The sequence below is a fragment of the Salvelinus sp. IW2-2015 genome, linkage group LG15 (assembly GCF_002910315.2).
Source record: "Salvelinus sp. IW2-2015 linkage group LG15, ASM291031v2, whole genome shotgun sequence".
Taxonomy (NCBI): domain Eukaryota; kingdom Metazoa; phylum Chordata; class Actinopteri; order Salmoniformes; family Salmonidae; genus Salvelinus; species Salvelinus sp. IW2-2015.
Genome location: NC_036855.1, coordinates 9,429,260 through 9,447,758, shown reverse-complemented (window position 1 = coordinate 9,447,758; position 18,499 = coordinate 9,429,260). Strand labels below are relative to the sequence as shown.

The window sequence follows — 18,499 nt, the reverse complement described above, 5'->3', positions numbered from 1 at the left end:
TTCTGCACACAACTGTTGTACCGCCATTATTTGTTGGTTGGTTGCCCGCCTGTTAGCTTACACAATTCTTGCCATTGTCCTTTCGACCGCTCTCGTCAAAGAGCTGTTTTCACCCACAGGCCTGCCGCTGACCGGATGTTTTTTGTTTGACACACCATTCTCGGTAAACCCTAGATACTGGTGCGTGACAAGCCCAGGGGGGCATCCGTTTCTGAGATACTGGATCCGGCTCACTTGGCACCGGCGATTATACCAAGCTCAAAGTCGCTTAGGTCACTTGTTTTGCCCATTCTAACGTTCAATCAAACAGTAACTGAATGCCTCACTGACTGTCTGCCGGCGTTATATAAAAAGCCATGGCCATGTGACTCTCTGTCTGTAGGAGCGATCAATTTTTGTGACCGGGGTGGTGTACCTAACTGTCCGATGAGTGTATATACATACACACAATACATGCAGTAGAAATTAACTCTTAGAACGCCAAACATAGCATTGGCCTACCCTCAAAACCTTCACTGTTGGCTTTCAAATCCCAGTTTTGGTTGTGGACAAGGTTCTACTTGAGACTGGTCCTCACCACTACAGTGATGGATATCTTTATACTCAAAGATAACTAGTGATACCAGATAAAGGATTGTTCTAAACACCCTAAATCAGCGTATTACTCCACCCAGCTCTGGCCAACAAAAACTTTGCCAAAACTTCAGTGCTAATTCCAGGTCTTGTGCTCTGCATTGGCTTTTATCTAGAGCTGGGCGATATAGGGAAAACATCCATATCACCATAAATGGACTCAATTATCACAATAACGATCAATCTAAGGATAAATAAATAACATGAATGTGCACCAGTTACTTAAAAAAATATATACAGTACCAGTCAAAAGTTTAACTGGTACTTTATATATATGAAGCTGACTGAGAGAATGCCACGATCTCAAATATAAAATATATTTTCTTGGTTACTAAATGATTCCATATGTGTTTCATAGTTTTGATGTCTTCACTATTATTCGACAAATGTAGAAAAACAGTAAAAATAAAGAAAAACCCTTGAATGTGTAGGTGTGTCCAAACTTTTGACGATTGTAAATACAGTCAATAACACAATATACTTGTTTTCTATGTACAGTGTGTGCAAATGAGGTATGATAAGGGAGGTGAGGCAATAAATAGGCCATAGTGGCGAAATAATTACAATTTAAACACTGGAGTGATAGATGTGCAGAAGATGAATGTGCAAGTAGAGATACTGGGGTGCAAAGGAGCAAAAAATAAAAATAACAGTATGGGGATGAGGTAGTTAGATGGGCTATTTACAGATGGGCTATGTACAGGTGCAGGGATCTGTGAGCTGCTCGGACAGCTGGTGCTTAAAGTTAGTGAGGGAGATATGAGTCTCCAGCTTCAGTGATTTTTGCAGTTCGTTCCAGTCATTGGCAGCAGAGAACTGGAAGGAAAGGCGGCCAAAGGAGGAATTGGCTATGGGGGTGATCAGTGAAATATTCCGTGCTGGAGCCCGTGCTACGGGTGGGTGCTGCTATGGTGACCAGTGAGCTGAGATAAGACGGGGCTTTACCTAGCAAAGAATTATAGATGACCTGGAGCCAGTGGGTTTGGCGACGAATATGAAGCGAGGGCCAACCAACGAGAGCATACAGGTTGCAGTGGTGGGTAGTATATGGGGCTTTGGTGACAAAACGGATGGCACTGTGATAGCAAATTGGATGCAGTCTGAGTAGAGTGTTGGAGGCTATTTTGTAAATGACATCGCTGAAGTCAAGGATCGGCAGGATAGTCAGTTTTACGAGGGTATGTTTGGCAGCATGAGTGAAGGATGCTTTGTTACGAAATAGGAAGCCGAGTCTAGATTTAATTTTGGATTGGAGATGCTTAATGTGAGTCTGGAAGGAGAGTTGAGTAGCCGTAGAAAAATGCTTATTGAAATTCTCAATTATTGTGGATTTATCGGTGGTGACAGTGTTTCCTAGCCTTAGTGGAGTGGGCAGCTGGGAGGAGGTGCTCTTATTCTCCATGGACTTTAATGTTCCAGAACTTTTTGGAGGTTGTGCTGCAGGATGCCAATTTCTGTTTGAAAAAGCTAGCCTTTGCTTTCCTAACTGCCTGTGTATATTGGTTCCTAACTTCCCTGAAAAGTTGCATATCGCGGGGGCTATTCAATGCTAATGCCGTACGCCACAGGATGTTTTTGTGCTGGTCAAGGGCAGTCAGGTCTGGAGTGAACCACGGGCTATATCTGCTTCTGGTTCAACATTTTTTGAATGGGGCAAGCTTATTTATGATTGTGAGATAATCACTATTAAATGAATAACAAGGCATCTTCTACTGACGGAATGAGGTCAATATCCTTCCAGGATACCTGGGCCAGGTCGATTAGAAAGGCCTGCTCGCTGAAGTGTTTTAGGGAGCGTTTGACAGTGATGAGTGGTGGTCGTTTGACCGCAGACCCATTACGGACGCAAGCAATGAGGCAGTGATTGCTGAGATCCTGGTTGAAGACAGCAGAGGTGTATTTGGAGGGCAGGTTGGTTAGGATGATATCTATGAGGGTGCCTGTGTATACGGATTTGGGGTTGTACCTGGTAGGTTCATTGATAATTTGTGTGAGACTGAGGGCATCAAGCTTAGATTGTAGGATGGCCGGGGTGTTAAGCATGTACCAGTTTAGGTCACCTAACAGCACGAGCGCTGAAGATAGATGGGGGGCAATCAATTCACATATGGTGTCCAGGGCACAGCTGGGTGCAGAAGGTGGTCTATAGCAAGCAGCAACAGTAAGAGACTTGTTTCTGGAAAGGTGGATTTTTAAAAGTAGAAGCTCAAATTGTTTGGGCACAGACCTGGATAGTAAGACGGAACTCTGTAGGCTAACTCCGCCCCCTTTGGCAGTTCTATCTTGTCGGAAAATGTTATAGTTAGGGGTGGAAATGTCAAGGTTTTTGGTGGCCTTCCTAAACCAGGATTAAGACACAGCTAGGACATCTGGGTTAGCAGAGTTTGCTAAAGCAGTGAATAAAACAAACTTTGGGAAGAGGCTTCTAATGTTAACATGCATGAAACCAAGGCTTTTACGGTTACTGTAGCCAAAGATTATGCTTCCTACCCTTGTCACAATAACTCCTCCCTGGCATTTTAATTCGTTGTCATGTCAAACACTGCATTAAAAGTGCCCACTATTTTATTATAACTATATTAGAATGATTATTCTATTTCCAAGATTCCAAAAGTTCATCCAAGTATTTTACTCTAAAATCACAAGTCAAATTGCACAATTTGGTTAAAAATAAGGCTTAGATTGTTTGCCCATATCATGCAGCCCTACGTGGCAGTGTGGAAATTATCTCAAAAGAGTGCACAAAAGCAGAAATGGATGGAAATGCAGGAAATTATTTTAGGTTGAAGTTGAATTGAACAGTATAAAACAATCAGAATGGAGAAAGACCCATTGAAATCACTTAGAATGTATGTGTTGCCACCCTAGGGTCATGCACTACTCATAAAGCACATTTAAATATGACATTTTGCCCATATCGCCCAGCCCTAAGACTTAGGCTACAACATTTCAAACTTCACATTCCTTTAGTAAAGGCTACTTATCGTTATTATCCATATCAGTAGAATGTCCTCGATAAATGATTGGTTCGGTCAGTATCGATCATTTTCTGTTTATTGTCCCAGCTCTACTTTCATCAGGATTAGCAATCCTATCAATAGCATGCTGACTGTGTGTCTATATGTAAAGATTAGGATTGCAACGTTTCAGAAAGATCCAGAGAACTGGGAATGTTTTCCGGAATTTTACAACCCTAGTAAAGATTGATATTGTCATAATTTATCATCCAAGCGACATTGTTTGAGCACATAGAGGAATCTAGGAGTGAGTGAACGTGGCAAATGAATGGAAAGATGGGTTTCCCTCTGGAGAAAGGGGTGGGAAAAGTGTACAGAAATAATGTTCTGATGGAAGGATAATAAGCAGTGTTGTGTACGTTCTCTCTAGAAGGACCTTCTCAATCCAGTTGGTGGTAAACTGGTAAGGAACTGTTGTTTCTGCAGGCAGTGTGACTCTGAGCCATTGTACATTGACGAGAGAAGTCTAGAGACACAAAATGCAATCACTAGACAAGGTGTACAGCATCCAACCAGGTCTGAAATACTTTTAAGCCAAACATTCTTCACAACACAGCACGATGCAAACAGCAAAAACACAACACAAAAACCATCCTCATGCTGCATGGTTTCACTCAAGTTTACGGGCTATTACAGCCCTGCCACATTTCTGTGTCTGTTTTAGTGTATTGGAATGTGACTCCTGATGGAGAATTATACAATTCAAATTCACACTGACTGCTTGCTGACTTAGACCTATACAGTACAACACATTCTGCCAAAAAGAACTTCGCTTTGGTGACTTATGGGTGGTGAAGTCACAACTTGGCATGATTGAAGAGCTACCGGCTGGCATTTCTATACTGGCGTTACCATGGCAGCAAACTATATTTTTACATCTAGATTGAAAACATACAAATCAACTCAAAATGGTATTGGTCACATGCGCAAAATACAACAGGGTGTAGACTACAGTGAAATGCTTACTTACAAGCCCATTCCCAACAATGCAGAGTTAAAAAGACAAATATTTGCTAAATGAAAAATAAAATAGTAACACAAAAACAATAATGAGGCTATATACAAGGAGTACCAGTACCGAGTCAATGTGGAGGGGTACATTCAAAAGCATTGTTGACTCTCTGGAGTTTTGTGATTGGAATGTACAGTACCTGTGGATTGCACTGCAATGTGCGTCCGTCTTCCACAAAGAGCACAAAGCAATGAAGGGACTCCCTGGAGAGATACAGTCTTTTTTTCTATCTCTCTCTCAGCAAAAGATCACAGCTGGGAAAGGTGTAAGGATGAGGGAAAACTTCAGACATACTTTTTCTCACTCCAAAGAAAGAGTGACTTTGATCCTTTCCTCTGAAAGCTAAACAGTAAGTTAGAGACATCCACAATGGCCCGGCCGTTTCCCCCTTCTCTCAACTCAAAGAGAGGCCGTCACAAAGTCAAGACTGCCTCTCCGAGGTGTCTCTTCCAAGAGTAAAGAAAACAATAGAAATGAGGCATTCTTTTGTTCAGAAGCTTTTTGGGTACTGGGTTACAACAATACTCTCTCTCCCTTTTTCTCTCTGTGGCATTCAGGGGAACAAGCACTGCAGAGAGCTACATTGTTGGCTTAGAGTAGCCAATCAGAGGGCACGGTATATAGGGAGTGAGGCTACAGTAGGTAGCTGGAGTCAGAACTGAGAAGGCAGGCTTCACAAGCCTAGTGAAATGTGCTTCAAAAGTGGCATAGTGAAATGTATCATATTATCACTCACGTATGGGAAAAAGAATATGGCTTTGAAAGCATGGCCTTGTTATGAGGTTGTTGTTTTTTTCATCTGTGATTTATCTCTGCCATAGCCGGCCGCTGTTTCTTGAACAACGGTGTCCTTGGCCTACAAAGAGGGGTAATACTGTTCTGAATTTATGCAAAATACTTTCTCTCTCTCTATGCTATATGCTGTTCCACTGTATGTTCTCAACTCATCGCTATGAGTCTATCATTGTGTGGTGCACTCCAGCCCATTGGCCTGACTAGCTGTGCAAGACAGAACTTCCTGAGTGGAGAGGACTATAGCAACAACAGTGAAGACTGGGCAGGGGATTAATACAGCTGGTTTTTCACAGACAAAGACACTTATGTGCAGCATGTGAGGTCAGCAAATTGCCCTGGCGTATGACAGCCAGCTGAGCCAAGTTCCTCTCCGAAGGAATTCGGACTTCAAATGTCACAAGCCCACACACTTTAACATGTTTATGTGTATATGTCAAAGATGGAGCACGAGATCTACAGTGAAGGGACATTTGCTTACTGTCTTCTCCTTGGCAGCTCAACATTTAACCACAGTGACTCAACAGGTGGAGTTTAAAGAATAGAAAAAGAGAACTAGTGTGTCAAATACTTCACACCATTTAGTCAAACCATGTAGCCTAATTTAGTCAACATTTTATCTTTATTTTTATATATCTGACAACTAAATCAGTTACTCCGCTCTAATACAACTGAGCTGAATAAAGGGACCCGTATCATTAAATCGCAAACATTTCATAGAAATGTAAAATCTCTCAAATCAGTACCTTGCTCTCAAGGTGAATTAAAGTGCAAAAGGCAACTGTCATCATGCCGATCAGTAAAACCACTGAAGCACATAGCAGGAGCATTGACAACTGAGCCTTGTTACTAGATTCAAAGACAATTTGATGAGTGACAGCCTCATGTTTCCACCTAAATGACATGGGAAGAGCTGGTGTCAGCTAGCCAACATACTTTCACCACTGTACAGGATAAAGTGGATTTAGAAACAAAAACTACCATTGCATAGACTAAAAAAGTTACAAATGAATCTTCAACATTTCTCAGTTTAAAGCTAGATTTAATGCACCTACGCAGTTCAACTCCGCAAAAAGTTGAGTCAAAAAGAAGTGCACCATTGTTCTGTCAATCCTCCCAATAAATTCAGAGGCAAGCACTTTGCCTTTCAAGAGGGCCAAAATGGACCCATTAAAATGTCATCCACAATCCTCAGCTTTAACTCAAAAGGCATGAGCAAGCCGTACCACTTTTTTAAGGGGCACTGTAAATAATCCAATGCAAATAGACTTTCGAGATATTATTCTCTAACCTATATTAGAGTTCTTTGGTCACGGAAATAAGGCAGACACTTAATTGCCAAGATGGCACCGACAGACATGGCAGTTCTGCTTCTAGCTCCTAATTCCATTTATGTACACTGGAGGCATTTTTCAATCTGGAGGGGGGACTCATCCCAAGCAGACAAGTTCTCCCATGCTAGAGGGGATAAAAACAAAACTGTTTAGCCTACTTGGTAAAATAAAAATAAAAAAACATGGGAGATTTTTAGTAAGCCGCCTTATAAACTGTAAAATGTGTTGTAATTGTTTCATTGACATTTCAAAATCAGGCAACAGTGGTTAGATTATTTGGTTTTAAAGACATACTGTATCTAAATGTTGGCAGTGAATAGGACCATTTTTGTAACTAGGGAGACATCTAAATTGATGAACAAAAGGATGGGACCCAAGTATAATGCCACTGTGGGATGTTGGGTCTTTCTCCCCAACAGTAGAGTTAAGATCATCCCTCAAACTGCAATAACATGTCCACTATAGGCTATTGCCAATCCATCATTGCAACACAGTAAGAAAATGTTGACTATTTTCATGCTAAAGCAGATTATGTCCAATTTAATAATTATGTCATCAAGATTATGCTAACACCTTGTGTTAGATTTAGGCCTACTGCAGGTTGTCTGTGGCATGTCATCCCTTACTGTCAGAAAAACGAATGGTTCTGGATATTTAAGAGAATGATGAGTAAACACTATGTAAAATTAACTGTTGATATTTCAGCTCATTATTCATGAATATTTGAGGAGGAATATCTGATTGTGTTTTTCAGCTGTTAGAGTAGAGGTAAAAAAGGTCTCTTCCAGACCAGTATCTTTAGTACTGACAGTGAATCCTACAAATGCTAATATCCTTCAATATCCTTTAATTATTCATCACACCAAAACATTGAATGCTCATAAAGCTAGAAATTCAAAAATATGTATTCAAATTAACCATAGGTCATGTTAAATAGAAAAATAGGCTGATGTCTTCATTCAAACTCTTACGAACTAAAGAATAGTATAAGTAAATGTGTTGATCATATCAGAGCACTGACATGAAGATACTGGCAGTTATGAACAAAGAAGTGTCTAGGTTACTGACTGATGCATCAGGGGGAGTATAGGGCCAGCACAACCCAGACAAGAGCCTAGAGGAAGACTGTCTGAGCACCAACACCAGGATGGGTGACTACTCTAATCCATGCTCGACTGTGTAGATACTAGATATTGGTTCAGCTCATTGAAGTACACTTAGTTGTAGGATTTAATAAGAGAACAGACTATATTTCCAAGGAAATGAAAGTTAGTGTGGTATTCTCATGACAAATTTGAAAATGGCACAGAGCCCGGCTAATAAAACTGAATAAATCCAAGTCAGCCAAGTGTGGCTGTGGAAATATTCAAAGTATTCCAAGTGGATTGCCATTTGAAACAAAGGAGAATCTCTCATCAACAGTACACTGAAAAGTTGTTCTCCTGAAATGTTAAAATAATGTACAAGCTTTTAAGTGAAACAACCTCTGTTGTTTTCTCAAACATCTTAGTGATTCCTACACGTCCTCACACTTGAGCCGATGTGCTGCGCAGTTGTTATTCCTCAGAAGACCCAACACGGGATTTTTATGAGTCATTCAGCCCACAGATTACAGAGTGGAAATCCAGTTGCTGCACAGATTGTTCGAATTTATTCTGAGACAGAAAAATACCCCAGACATCACATTCTAAGCAAAAACAGTAAACAGTCCAATCACTTTTTCAACTAACGCAACTAACAATCTCTATGAACTAAAACATTCTTCCTAGTGGCTTTCAAATGGACTAAAAGTTCTTCCTAGTAAACAGTATTTTGAATACAGTATTAGAACCCCCAGGCTTCTGCTCTATCTACTCGAACAAAACATCTGATTCATAGGAATTCCACAAGCAATCTGTCTCCACAGCAAACAACCCCACTTCACCAGAACTCAAATCTGGAACTGAGTGAGAGAGAAGCACAAAGTGAACAACTACCAATCTTTCTAACCTTAAAGCTCCCCTTGCCACGGGGACAGAAGCAGGCTTCAACAGTTTGTCTGCTTTATTAAAACGTTCTCCTTACCATTGTAGGTCTCCGGTTTGGCCACGTTGTCCAACTCCATAACTTCACAGCACCGAATGAGGCATACTCCTTTCTGCCAGCCCTGTGCGTGTGTGTGCGTGAGGATGTAGAATCGAGTGAGGCACAGAAAGGTATCCTTGTCTCCCGCCTGCCCCAGTGAGTAGCGCTGCCTAGTTTTGCAGGGGCAGCTCTGCTGTGTTCTGGCTGCTGCTACGCTACATCTGGCAGCCGTTCCAGGACTATGATTGGGTTGAGCTCAACTCAGGGCCTGGCTGCCAGCTCTCGCTACTCAGCTCTTAAAGACACAGCATGTTTTTTCTTCTTCTCTCCCTTTTCATCACATGGTCACTAAACAAAATATAGCTCAGAATCCCTCTCACTTCAGTTCTCTGAGATCCTGACCAATGGCCGGCCACCTTCTCCTCTACACAACCAGGTTGCGATGCAGGGGCAACAGCAGCTAGGGGCACAGCAGCTAAGGGCACAGCAGCTAAGGGGCACAGCAGCTAAGGGGCACAGCAGCTAAGGGGCACAGCAGCTAAGGGGACAGGCAGCTAGGGGCACAGCAGCTAAGGGGCACAGCAGCTAGGGGCACAGCAGCTAAGGGGCACAGCAGCTAAGGGCACGCAGCAGCTAAGGGGCACAGCAGCTAAGGGGCACAGCAGCTAAGGGGGCACAGCAGCTAAAGGGGCACAGCAGCTAGGGGCACAGCAGCTAAGGGGCACAGCAGCTAAGGGGCACAGCAAGCTAGGGGCACAGCAGCTAAGGGGCACAGCAGCTAAGGGCACGCAGCTAGGGGCACAGCAGCTAAGGGGCACAGCAGCTAAGGGGCACATCAGCTAAGGGGCACAGCAGCTAGGGGCTCAGCAGCCTAGGGGCACAGCAGCTAGGGGCACAGCAGCTAGGGGCACAGCAGCTAAGGGGCACAGCAGCTAAGGGGCACAGCAGCTAAGGGGCACAAGCTAGCTAGGGGCAACAGCAGCTAGGGGCACAGCAGCTAGGGGCACAGCAGCTAAGCTAAGGGCACAGCAGCTAAGGGGCACCAGCAGCTAGGGGCACAGCAGCTAGGGGCACAGCAGCTAAGGAGCACAGCAGCTACGGGGCACAGCAGCTAGGGGGCACAGCAGCTAGGGGGCACAGCAGCTAGGGGGCACAGCAGCTAGGGGCTGGTCCTGCATCGGATCGGATACCCATGGTTCCTGGTGGAATGAAAACATTATTTAAATCCGTGGGTTGGCTCATGGTTCAGAACCATTACATTGCAGGTCGGAAACATTTTAAATCAAGATAATACACTTTTTAAAAACCCAGAAGCTTCATGTGTTGCAATTGTGTTTTGCGAATTCCATTCTGTGAGCAGCGAGGCAGACTTAAGACATCAGCCGCGCTCGCATTGAGAGTGTTTGGAGCTGGGAACTACAGTATCCCTTATTTGTGTGATGCTAAAACATTATAATTTGTCCACGCGCAGAGCTTATGTTCCCTCTCCCCACATGAGTATATGACATATTGCCAAGCTTACTTTCCCTGGATACATTTTTTGTTGACATTTTACATTTTTGCTCTACCAACTAAGCTACACGGGACTAGCCTAGCTCACGTAAAAATGTCTAGCATAAGCCTAACCGGAGAAATAAAAAGAAAGGTTATGATAAGGGTATAGACTACAACATTATAGGGGAAACAGGTGCTGCACGAGTGAAATCGCCCGTTTGGAAGGACAATGACAAGGTAGATGGATACACAGCTTGCACAAAGTGCAAGCAGGTAGGCCTATTTGTTTCGATAATTCAGTTAATTATCAATTAATTATTACATTAATTCAGGCTTTTGTTCATTAGACTACACGCAGGCCATATAAAAAGTGTAAACCGGAGCGGCTGGTAAAAGTTTGAGGAACCTACTAAATAAATATAGTTCTTAATGCATGGCATGGTTTCCTTTTATCCAAATGGTGAATAGATATGTAGACAAATTAATTCATGCAGGGAAGGGGAATAGTAATAATAGCCTAATAATAATCATAATAAAGCCTACTACTCTGGAGTCATAAAAAAAATTACATAAATTAATGTTATATGACTGGTTTACGGATCAGCTCTTTGAACAATTCTATGCTAGTGGGTCGGGTCGCGGAGAAAAATCTGTCCTGATGTCGGGTGGGGCTCTGAATTGATGTGGCTCCAAAAAACTGACCTGTGAAGGACTCTACTTGGGGCACACCTAGGGGCACACCTAGGGACACTACTGGGCAAAAACAAGCAATCATAGGCAAATGTATGGATTATATTAGCTCACCAAGGAATTTCGATTTTGAGTCCTGTGGTCACAGTTTGCCATTATTGCAGAGTACTGGGAAAGGAATGACTAGAAAATGTTTGAGGATGTTCAGAGTCATTGACTGCTGAGACCTCCAGTGGTAAGGAAAGGAAATAGGCTAGGCTAGGTTCACCCGTGTCTCAGTAAGAGGTGCTGTCGGCTCAAAAAAGCACATGTTTGTTTTCATAAATGTTTACAATATAGCCAAATTTGACTTTGCAGCTGGCCCATCTAGCAGAAATCACTCAGTTCTGTCTCCAGGACAAGACTAAACATAAACCTGATAATTTTGCTAAACATTAGTTTCAGTATTTTTTCATAATGTCTAAGCACACTCTTCCACCGTTAGGCCTAATCCACAAGAAGTTTATCCCCATTCTGAAAAAAATGCCTTGATTTCACCATCACAAGCAATTTTCTCATCAAAGTTTCATTTACCTACATCTAGGCTCAATTCATTTGTAGCATTATGACTCAAACAAAGCCGAAAATCAGTTACTCCAGACTAAATCCTTAGACAAATGTTTAAACCAATATTTACAACGAGTAGCCTAGTTTGCTCTGCTTCCGATTGTTGACTACTCTCGATTGTTGACTACTCTCGATTGTTGACTACTACAGACTACTCTGTCTTCAAAGACAGAGTGAACGAACAAGATCACATATTTTACTTGTACTCTACTGTGTTGATTGACAAGTAAGTGTTTCATCCCATAGTATATTGGAGTGATGTGTACTCAGTCTGGTAGGGTAGGAGTGGGTAGACTGTACTTACTGTTGTCTGTGGCCAGGGCTGTTTTGTCTCCAAGGGTGTGGCAGTCTCTGGGCACAGTGAGGGTATGACGTAGTAGCCACACCGTGCACGACTCGGCCCGGCGCTCCTGCAGCAGCAGCGGGTGGATCTGAGTAAAAGCCAGAACAGCAGGCAATGACAACAACTTACACTACAGTTGCTACTGGTAATAAACAATGGGACAGTTCACTCCAGGCTCCAGAAGGGTGGAATTCCACTCTCCTTAAAAAAAACTAATACAAATGTAGGCCTACATGATTTCCCATCTCTTCAATCCTCACACCACATATTATTCATTATTTGGTAGGAGTTAAATACCTCTTGTTTGTCCAATAGGAGTAGCTGACAGTCGGTAACTATGCAGAACTTGGGCTTCCATATGGCAGGCTCAGTGAAAGGCTGGCCACAGGATATCCAGTTAGTTGATGAGCTCTTCATATCTGCAAAACACGCATATTAACAAGCTATGACAGACAATGAATGTGGATTCCTCTTAATAGTGTATTTTAGTGTATTTATTCCAATATTAATTACAGTACCTGTAAGTACATAGATGCAAGTCCCTTCTATTGGAATGGATGACAAACATGCACATAAAAAAACATGCCAGCTTCCCAGATTGTACAGTGGAGATGGGACTCATGTAAGCTCTGATAAAGAGCAAACAATCAATGCATTTTTCAGATCCCTTCTTCCCCCACATCACACAGAGGGCATCAAGCCTTATCAAATCAAGGGAATCATTCAATAACCTTCACGGTAGTATGGTGGTCTCGTACAGGCAGCACAGATCATGTCATTGCAGGCGAACGCTGTGCTTTCAGTAATCCCCACTTTCTGGGAGATTAAGGTTACTACCAGGGGTCAAATGTCCCATGCGTGTTACGTCCTCTAATGTTCACAAGTTCAAGTAGTATACTGCTTGAGGAAGAAGGATTTTGTCTCATTTGATGTTAACCTTATGATAGGCTACATCAGCATTGTCAGTAAGTGTGTGCCCATATCAGATTGAAGACATAGCAAGGCTGAGTGATTGTTCCCTCTTCTGAAGAATGGATAAGTATCCCGTGTGTCCAGTTAAGCTTACAGCTTAGTCCTGCTTACTTTTTCTTTGTAATGGTTGCATCACTCCTGTCAACTGTGTTACTGTTTTTTACACAACCAAGCTTGTATCCTGCATTTTAATATTGGTATTATGGTTGCATAACTTGTCAACAAGAAAAGGAAAGACACATGAATTAGATTCTCACCTGTCATGACTCATGTGTAGCTAGCTAGCTAGAATTACTACAGCAGGAATTTTGATTTAGAGCTGGCCAAAACATTAAAAACACCTTCCTAATATTGAGTTGCACCCTCAGAACAGCTTCAATTCGTCGGGGCATGGGCTCTACAAGGTGCCGAAAGCGTTCGACAGGGATGCTGGCACATGTTGATTCCAGTGCTTCCCACAGTTGTATTAAGTTGGCTGTATGTCCTTTGGGTGGTGGACCATTATTGATACACACGGGAAACTGCTGAGCGTGAAAAACCCAGCAGCGTTGCAGTTCTTGACACAAACAGGTGCGCCTGGTACATACTACCATACCCCGTTCAAAGGCACTTTAGTCTTGCCCATTCACCCTCAATGTCACACACAATCCATGTCTCAATTATCCCAAGGCTTAAAAATCCTTCTTTAACATGTCTCAACCCCTTCATCTACACACTGATTGAAGTGGATTTAACAAGTGACATCAATAAGGGATCATAGCTTTCACCTGGATACACCTGGTAAGTCTGTCATGGAAACAGCAGTTGTTCGTAATGTTTTGTACACTGAGTGTTTACTTCACGTGCATGGAATAATATTTTCTCACGCATATCAACCTAGTTAGCTAGGAGCCCATTGCTTTGAGGCAAAGCGACTTCCTCCCCCTTTCATCCGTACTTGAGGTTTCATTAGCTAGCTAGTTAGCTAAACACGTTTGCTGTGTTTAATTGCTACTTACCGATAACCCTCATCCAGCCTTGAAATTGACATCGTGAAAGATGGGTCACCAAATTCTGCATATTATTTCGAAGTAGAGCGCACTTTTCCCGGGGATAACGATTCAAAAATAAAGTGACGTCTCCCTCAGCTATTAATGATTGAGGCATGTAATCTACTTTAAGCATTTTTCGCATATCACACCATGATGAATACAAATGGAAATTCATCGTAAGGGAATAATCCGTGCGAATGTTCACTCTCACTTTTCAGGACCATCCACATGTCTTCCACAACTTCTTGGCCTCGCGCTGTGCATTTCACACTTCAAAGACAAAATAAAACTTGCTGACAGAAAATAGGGCCGTGTTTTGACATAGCTACAACGTCCTTAAACACCTTAATTAAATTAAAGGATTAACTGTCTGGCATAGACCTAGGCTGTGATCAATTGTTTCGGGTTTGTTTCTCTTATTTACTTTTAAATACATTACTTTTTGGAAACGTTTATGGGACGTAGAAGCTAGGCGTATTTAGCCCAGCAGTAGATACACTACATGGTCAAAAGTATATGGACACGCCTTCAAAATGAGTGGATTCGGCTATTTCAGATACAATGGTTGCTGACAGGTGTATAACACCCACACTTCACATTGTTGCAAACGACATTATACCATAGAAGAAGACAAATGTATAAAATTGAGCACACAGCCATGCAATCTCCATAGAGATCGCAACTGTAAGTGCTGTTATTGTGAAGTGGAAATACCTAGGAGCAACAACGGCTCAGCCGCTAAGTGGTAGGCCACACAAGTTCAGAATGGGACCGCGGAGTGCTGAAGCGCATAACAATCGTATACCCTCAGTTGCAACACTCACTACCGAGTTCCAAACTGCCTCTGGAAGCAAGGTCAGCACAAAAACTGTTTAGATGGGAGTGTCAAGAAATGGGTTTCCATGGCCGAGCAGCTGCACACAAGCCTAAGTTTACCATTCCCACAATGCCAAGCGTTGGCTGGAGTGGTGTAAAGCTCACCACAATTGGAAGGGGGGACCAACTCCATATTAATGCCCATGATTTTGGAATGAGATGTTCGACGAGCACATACTTTTGGCCGTGTAGTGTAAGTATTCATAGTGTATGTCTTCAGACCTCTAATTTGATTGCAATTGTGACTTACAATCAGGGGTGTAAAGTACTTAAGTAAACATTTTTTTATTAAAATTTTATTTCACCTTTATTTAACCAGGTAGGCCAGTTGAGAACAAGTTGGCATTTACAACTGCGACCTGGCCAAGATAAAGCAAAGCAGTGTGACAAAAAACAACAACACAGAGTTATATAAAATCTATATACAGTGTGTGCATATGGCACAAGGAGGTAAGGCAATAAATAGGCCATAGTAGCGAAGTAATTACAATTGAGCAAATTAACACTGGAGTGATAGATGTGCAGATGATGATGTGCAAGTAGAAATACTGGTGTGCAAAAGAGCAAAAAAGTAAATAAAAACAATATGGGTGGATGGGCTATTTACAGATGGGAAATTTACAGATGGGCTGTGTACAGCTGCAGCGATCGGTAAGCTGCTCAGATACCTGATGGTTAAAGTTAGTGAGGGAGATATAAGTCTCCAACTTCAGCGATTTTTGCAATTCGTTCCAGTCATTGGCAGCAGAGAACTGGAAGGAAAGGCGGCCAAAGTAGGTGTTGGCTTTGGGGATGACCAGTGAGATATACCTGCTGGAGCGCGTGCTACGGGTGGGTGTTGTTATGGTGACCAGTGAGCTGAGATAAGGCAGAGCTTAACCTAGCAAAGACTTAGAGATGACCTGGAGCCAGTGCTCTGGCGACGAATATGTAGCAAGGGCCAGCCGACGAGAGCATACAGGCCGCAGTGGTGGGTAGTATATGGTGCATTGGTGACAAAACGGATGGCACTGTGATAGACTGCATCCAGTTTGCTGAGTAGAGTGTTGGAGGCTATTTTGTAAATGACATCACCAAAGTCGAGGATCGGTAGGATAGTCAGTTTTACAAGGGTATGTTTGGCAGCGTGAGTGAAGGATGCGTTGTTGCGAAATAGGAAACCGATTCTAGATTTCATTTTGGATTGGAGATGCTTAATATGAGTCTGGAAGGGGAGTTTACAGTCTAGCCAGACACCTAGGTATTTGTAGTTGTCCACATATTCAGAACCGTCCAGAGTAGTGATGCTAGTCGGGTGGACGGGTGCGGGCAGCGATCGGTTGAAAAGCATGCATTTAGTTTTACTAGCGTTTAAGAGCATCTTGAGGCCACAGAAGGAGTGTTGCATGGCATTGAAGCTTGTTTGGAGGTTAGTTAACACAGTGTCCAAAGAAGGGCCAGAAGTATGCAGAATGATGTCGTCTGCGTAGAGGTGGATCAAGGAATCACCTGCAGCAAGAGCGACATCGTTGATATACAGTGGGGAGAACAAGTATTTGATACACTGCCGATTTTGCAGCTTTTCCAACTTACAAAGCATGTAGAGGTCTGTAATTTTTTATCATAGGTACACTTCAACTGTGAGAGACGAAAAAAAATCCAGAAAATCACATTGTATGATTTTTAAGTAATTAATTTGCATTTTATTGCATGACATAAGTATTTGATACATCAGAAAAGCAAAACTTAATATTTGGTACAGAAACCTTTGTTTGCAATTACAGAGATCATACGTTTCCTGTATTTCTTGACCAGGTTTGCACACACTGCTACATGCTTTGTAAGTTGGAAAACCTGCAAAATCGGCAGTGTATCAAATACTTGTTCTCCCCACTGTATACAGAGAAAAGAGTCAGCCCGAGAATTGAACCCTGTGGTACCCCCATAGAGACTGCCAGAGGTTCGGACAACAGGCCCTCCGACTTGACACACTGAACTCTGTCTGAGAAGTAGTTGGTGAACCAGGCGAGGCAGTCATTTGAGAAACCAAGGCTGTTGAGTCTACCGATAAGAATACGGTGATTGACAGAGTCGAAAGCCTTGGCCAGGTCGATGAAGATGGCTACACAGTACTGTCTTTTATCGACAGCGGTTATGATATCGTTTAGTACCTTGAGAGTTGCTGAGGTGCACCCGTGACCAGCTCGGAAACCAGATTGCACAGCGGAGAAGGTATCAAATCAAATGTTATTGGTCACATACACATGGTTAGCAGATGTTATTCGCGAGTGTATTGAAATGCTTGTGCTTCTAGTTCTGACAGCGCAGCAATATAACAAGTAATATCTAACAATTCCACAACAAATACCTAATACACACAAATCTAAGTAAAGGAATGGAATAAGAATATATGGATGAGCAATGTCAGAGCGGCATAGGCTAAGATGCAATAGATGGTATAGAATACAGTATATTCATATGAGATGAGTAATGAAAGATATGAAAACATTATTAAAGTGGCATTATTAAAGTGACAAGTGTTCTATTTATTAAAGTAGCCAATGATTTCAAGTCTGTATGTAGGCGGCCGCCTCTCTGTGTTAGTGATGGCTGTTTAATAGTCTGATGGCCTTGAGATAGAAACTGTTTTTCAGTCTCTCGGTCCCAGCTTTAACGCACCTGTACTGACCTCGCCTTCTGGATGGTAGCGGTGTGAACATGCAGTGACTCGGGTGGTTGTTGTTCCTGATGATCTTTTTGGCCTTCCTGTGACATCGGAGGGTGTAGGTGTCCTGGAGGGCAGGTAGTTTGCCCCCGGTGATGCGTTGTGCAGACCGCACTACCCTCTGGAGAGCCCTGCGGTTGTGGGCGGTGCAGTTTCCGTACCAGGCGGTGATACAGCCAGACAGGATGCTTTCAATTGTGCATCTGTAAAAGCTTGAGGGTTTAAGGTGACAAGACAAATTTCTTCAGCCTCCTGAGGTTGAAGAGGCGCTGTTGCTCCTTCTTTACCACACTGTCTGTGTGGATGGACCATTTCAGTTTATCAGTGATATGTACGCCGAGGAACTTAAAACTTTCCACCTTCTCCACTGCTGTCCCATCGATGTAGATAGGGGGTGCTTAAGTATATACATAAGTATATTTAAAACCAAATACTTTTACTCAAGTAGTATTTTACTTGGTGACTTTCACCCTTTACTTGAGTAATTTTCTATTAAGGTATCTTTACTTTTACTCAAGAATGACAATTGGGTACTTTTTCCACCACTGCTTACAATCACGACAGAACTGATCATACAGTCACTGGATCTAATCAGGCGTCAAGTCTCCATCGGTTTCATGCTATTATGCTGCCCTCTAGTGCCAAGGCTAGAGGTTGAAAACTAATTGGCTGTTTCAAGAAAATGCCCTAATAATTTTCACTAGTCACCAGTTTAATGTTTAAGGCAGTGGGGCAACTTTTACTGGGGACGGGGGGGATATGTCCCCCCCACATTCGGGAAATTGCATTTTTGTCCCCCCCAGTTTTATCATTGGAATGTGAAGGTCCCGTGTGGCTCAGTTGGTAGAGCATGGCGCTTGCAACGCCAGGGTTGTGGGTTCAATTCCCACGGGGGGACCATGATGAATATGTATGAACTTTCCAATTCGCT

The 18,499-nt window shown here is 42.7% G+C and overlaps 1 protein-coding gene across 1 annotated transcript in view; it reads right to left on the bottom strand.

Moving 5' to 3' along the window:
• Positions 1–9,053, bottom strand: part of dab2ipa (DAB2 interacting protein a) — a 97,700-nt gene extending 88,647 nt beyond the window's left edge. Inside the window, exon 1 of the mRNA XM_024001053.2 lies at positions 8,853–9,053. Within this exon, the coding sequence (XP_023856821.1) occupies positions 8,853–8,892 (40 nt within the window). The 5' untranslated portion in view covers positions 8,893–9,053. The remainder of the gene's footprint in view (positions 1–8,852) is intronic.
• Between the last annotated feature and the right edge of the window lie 9,446 nt (positions 9,054–18,499).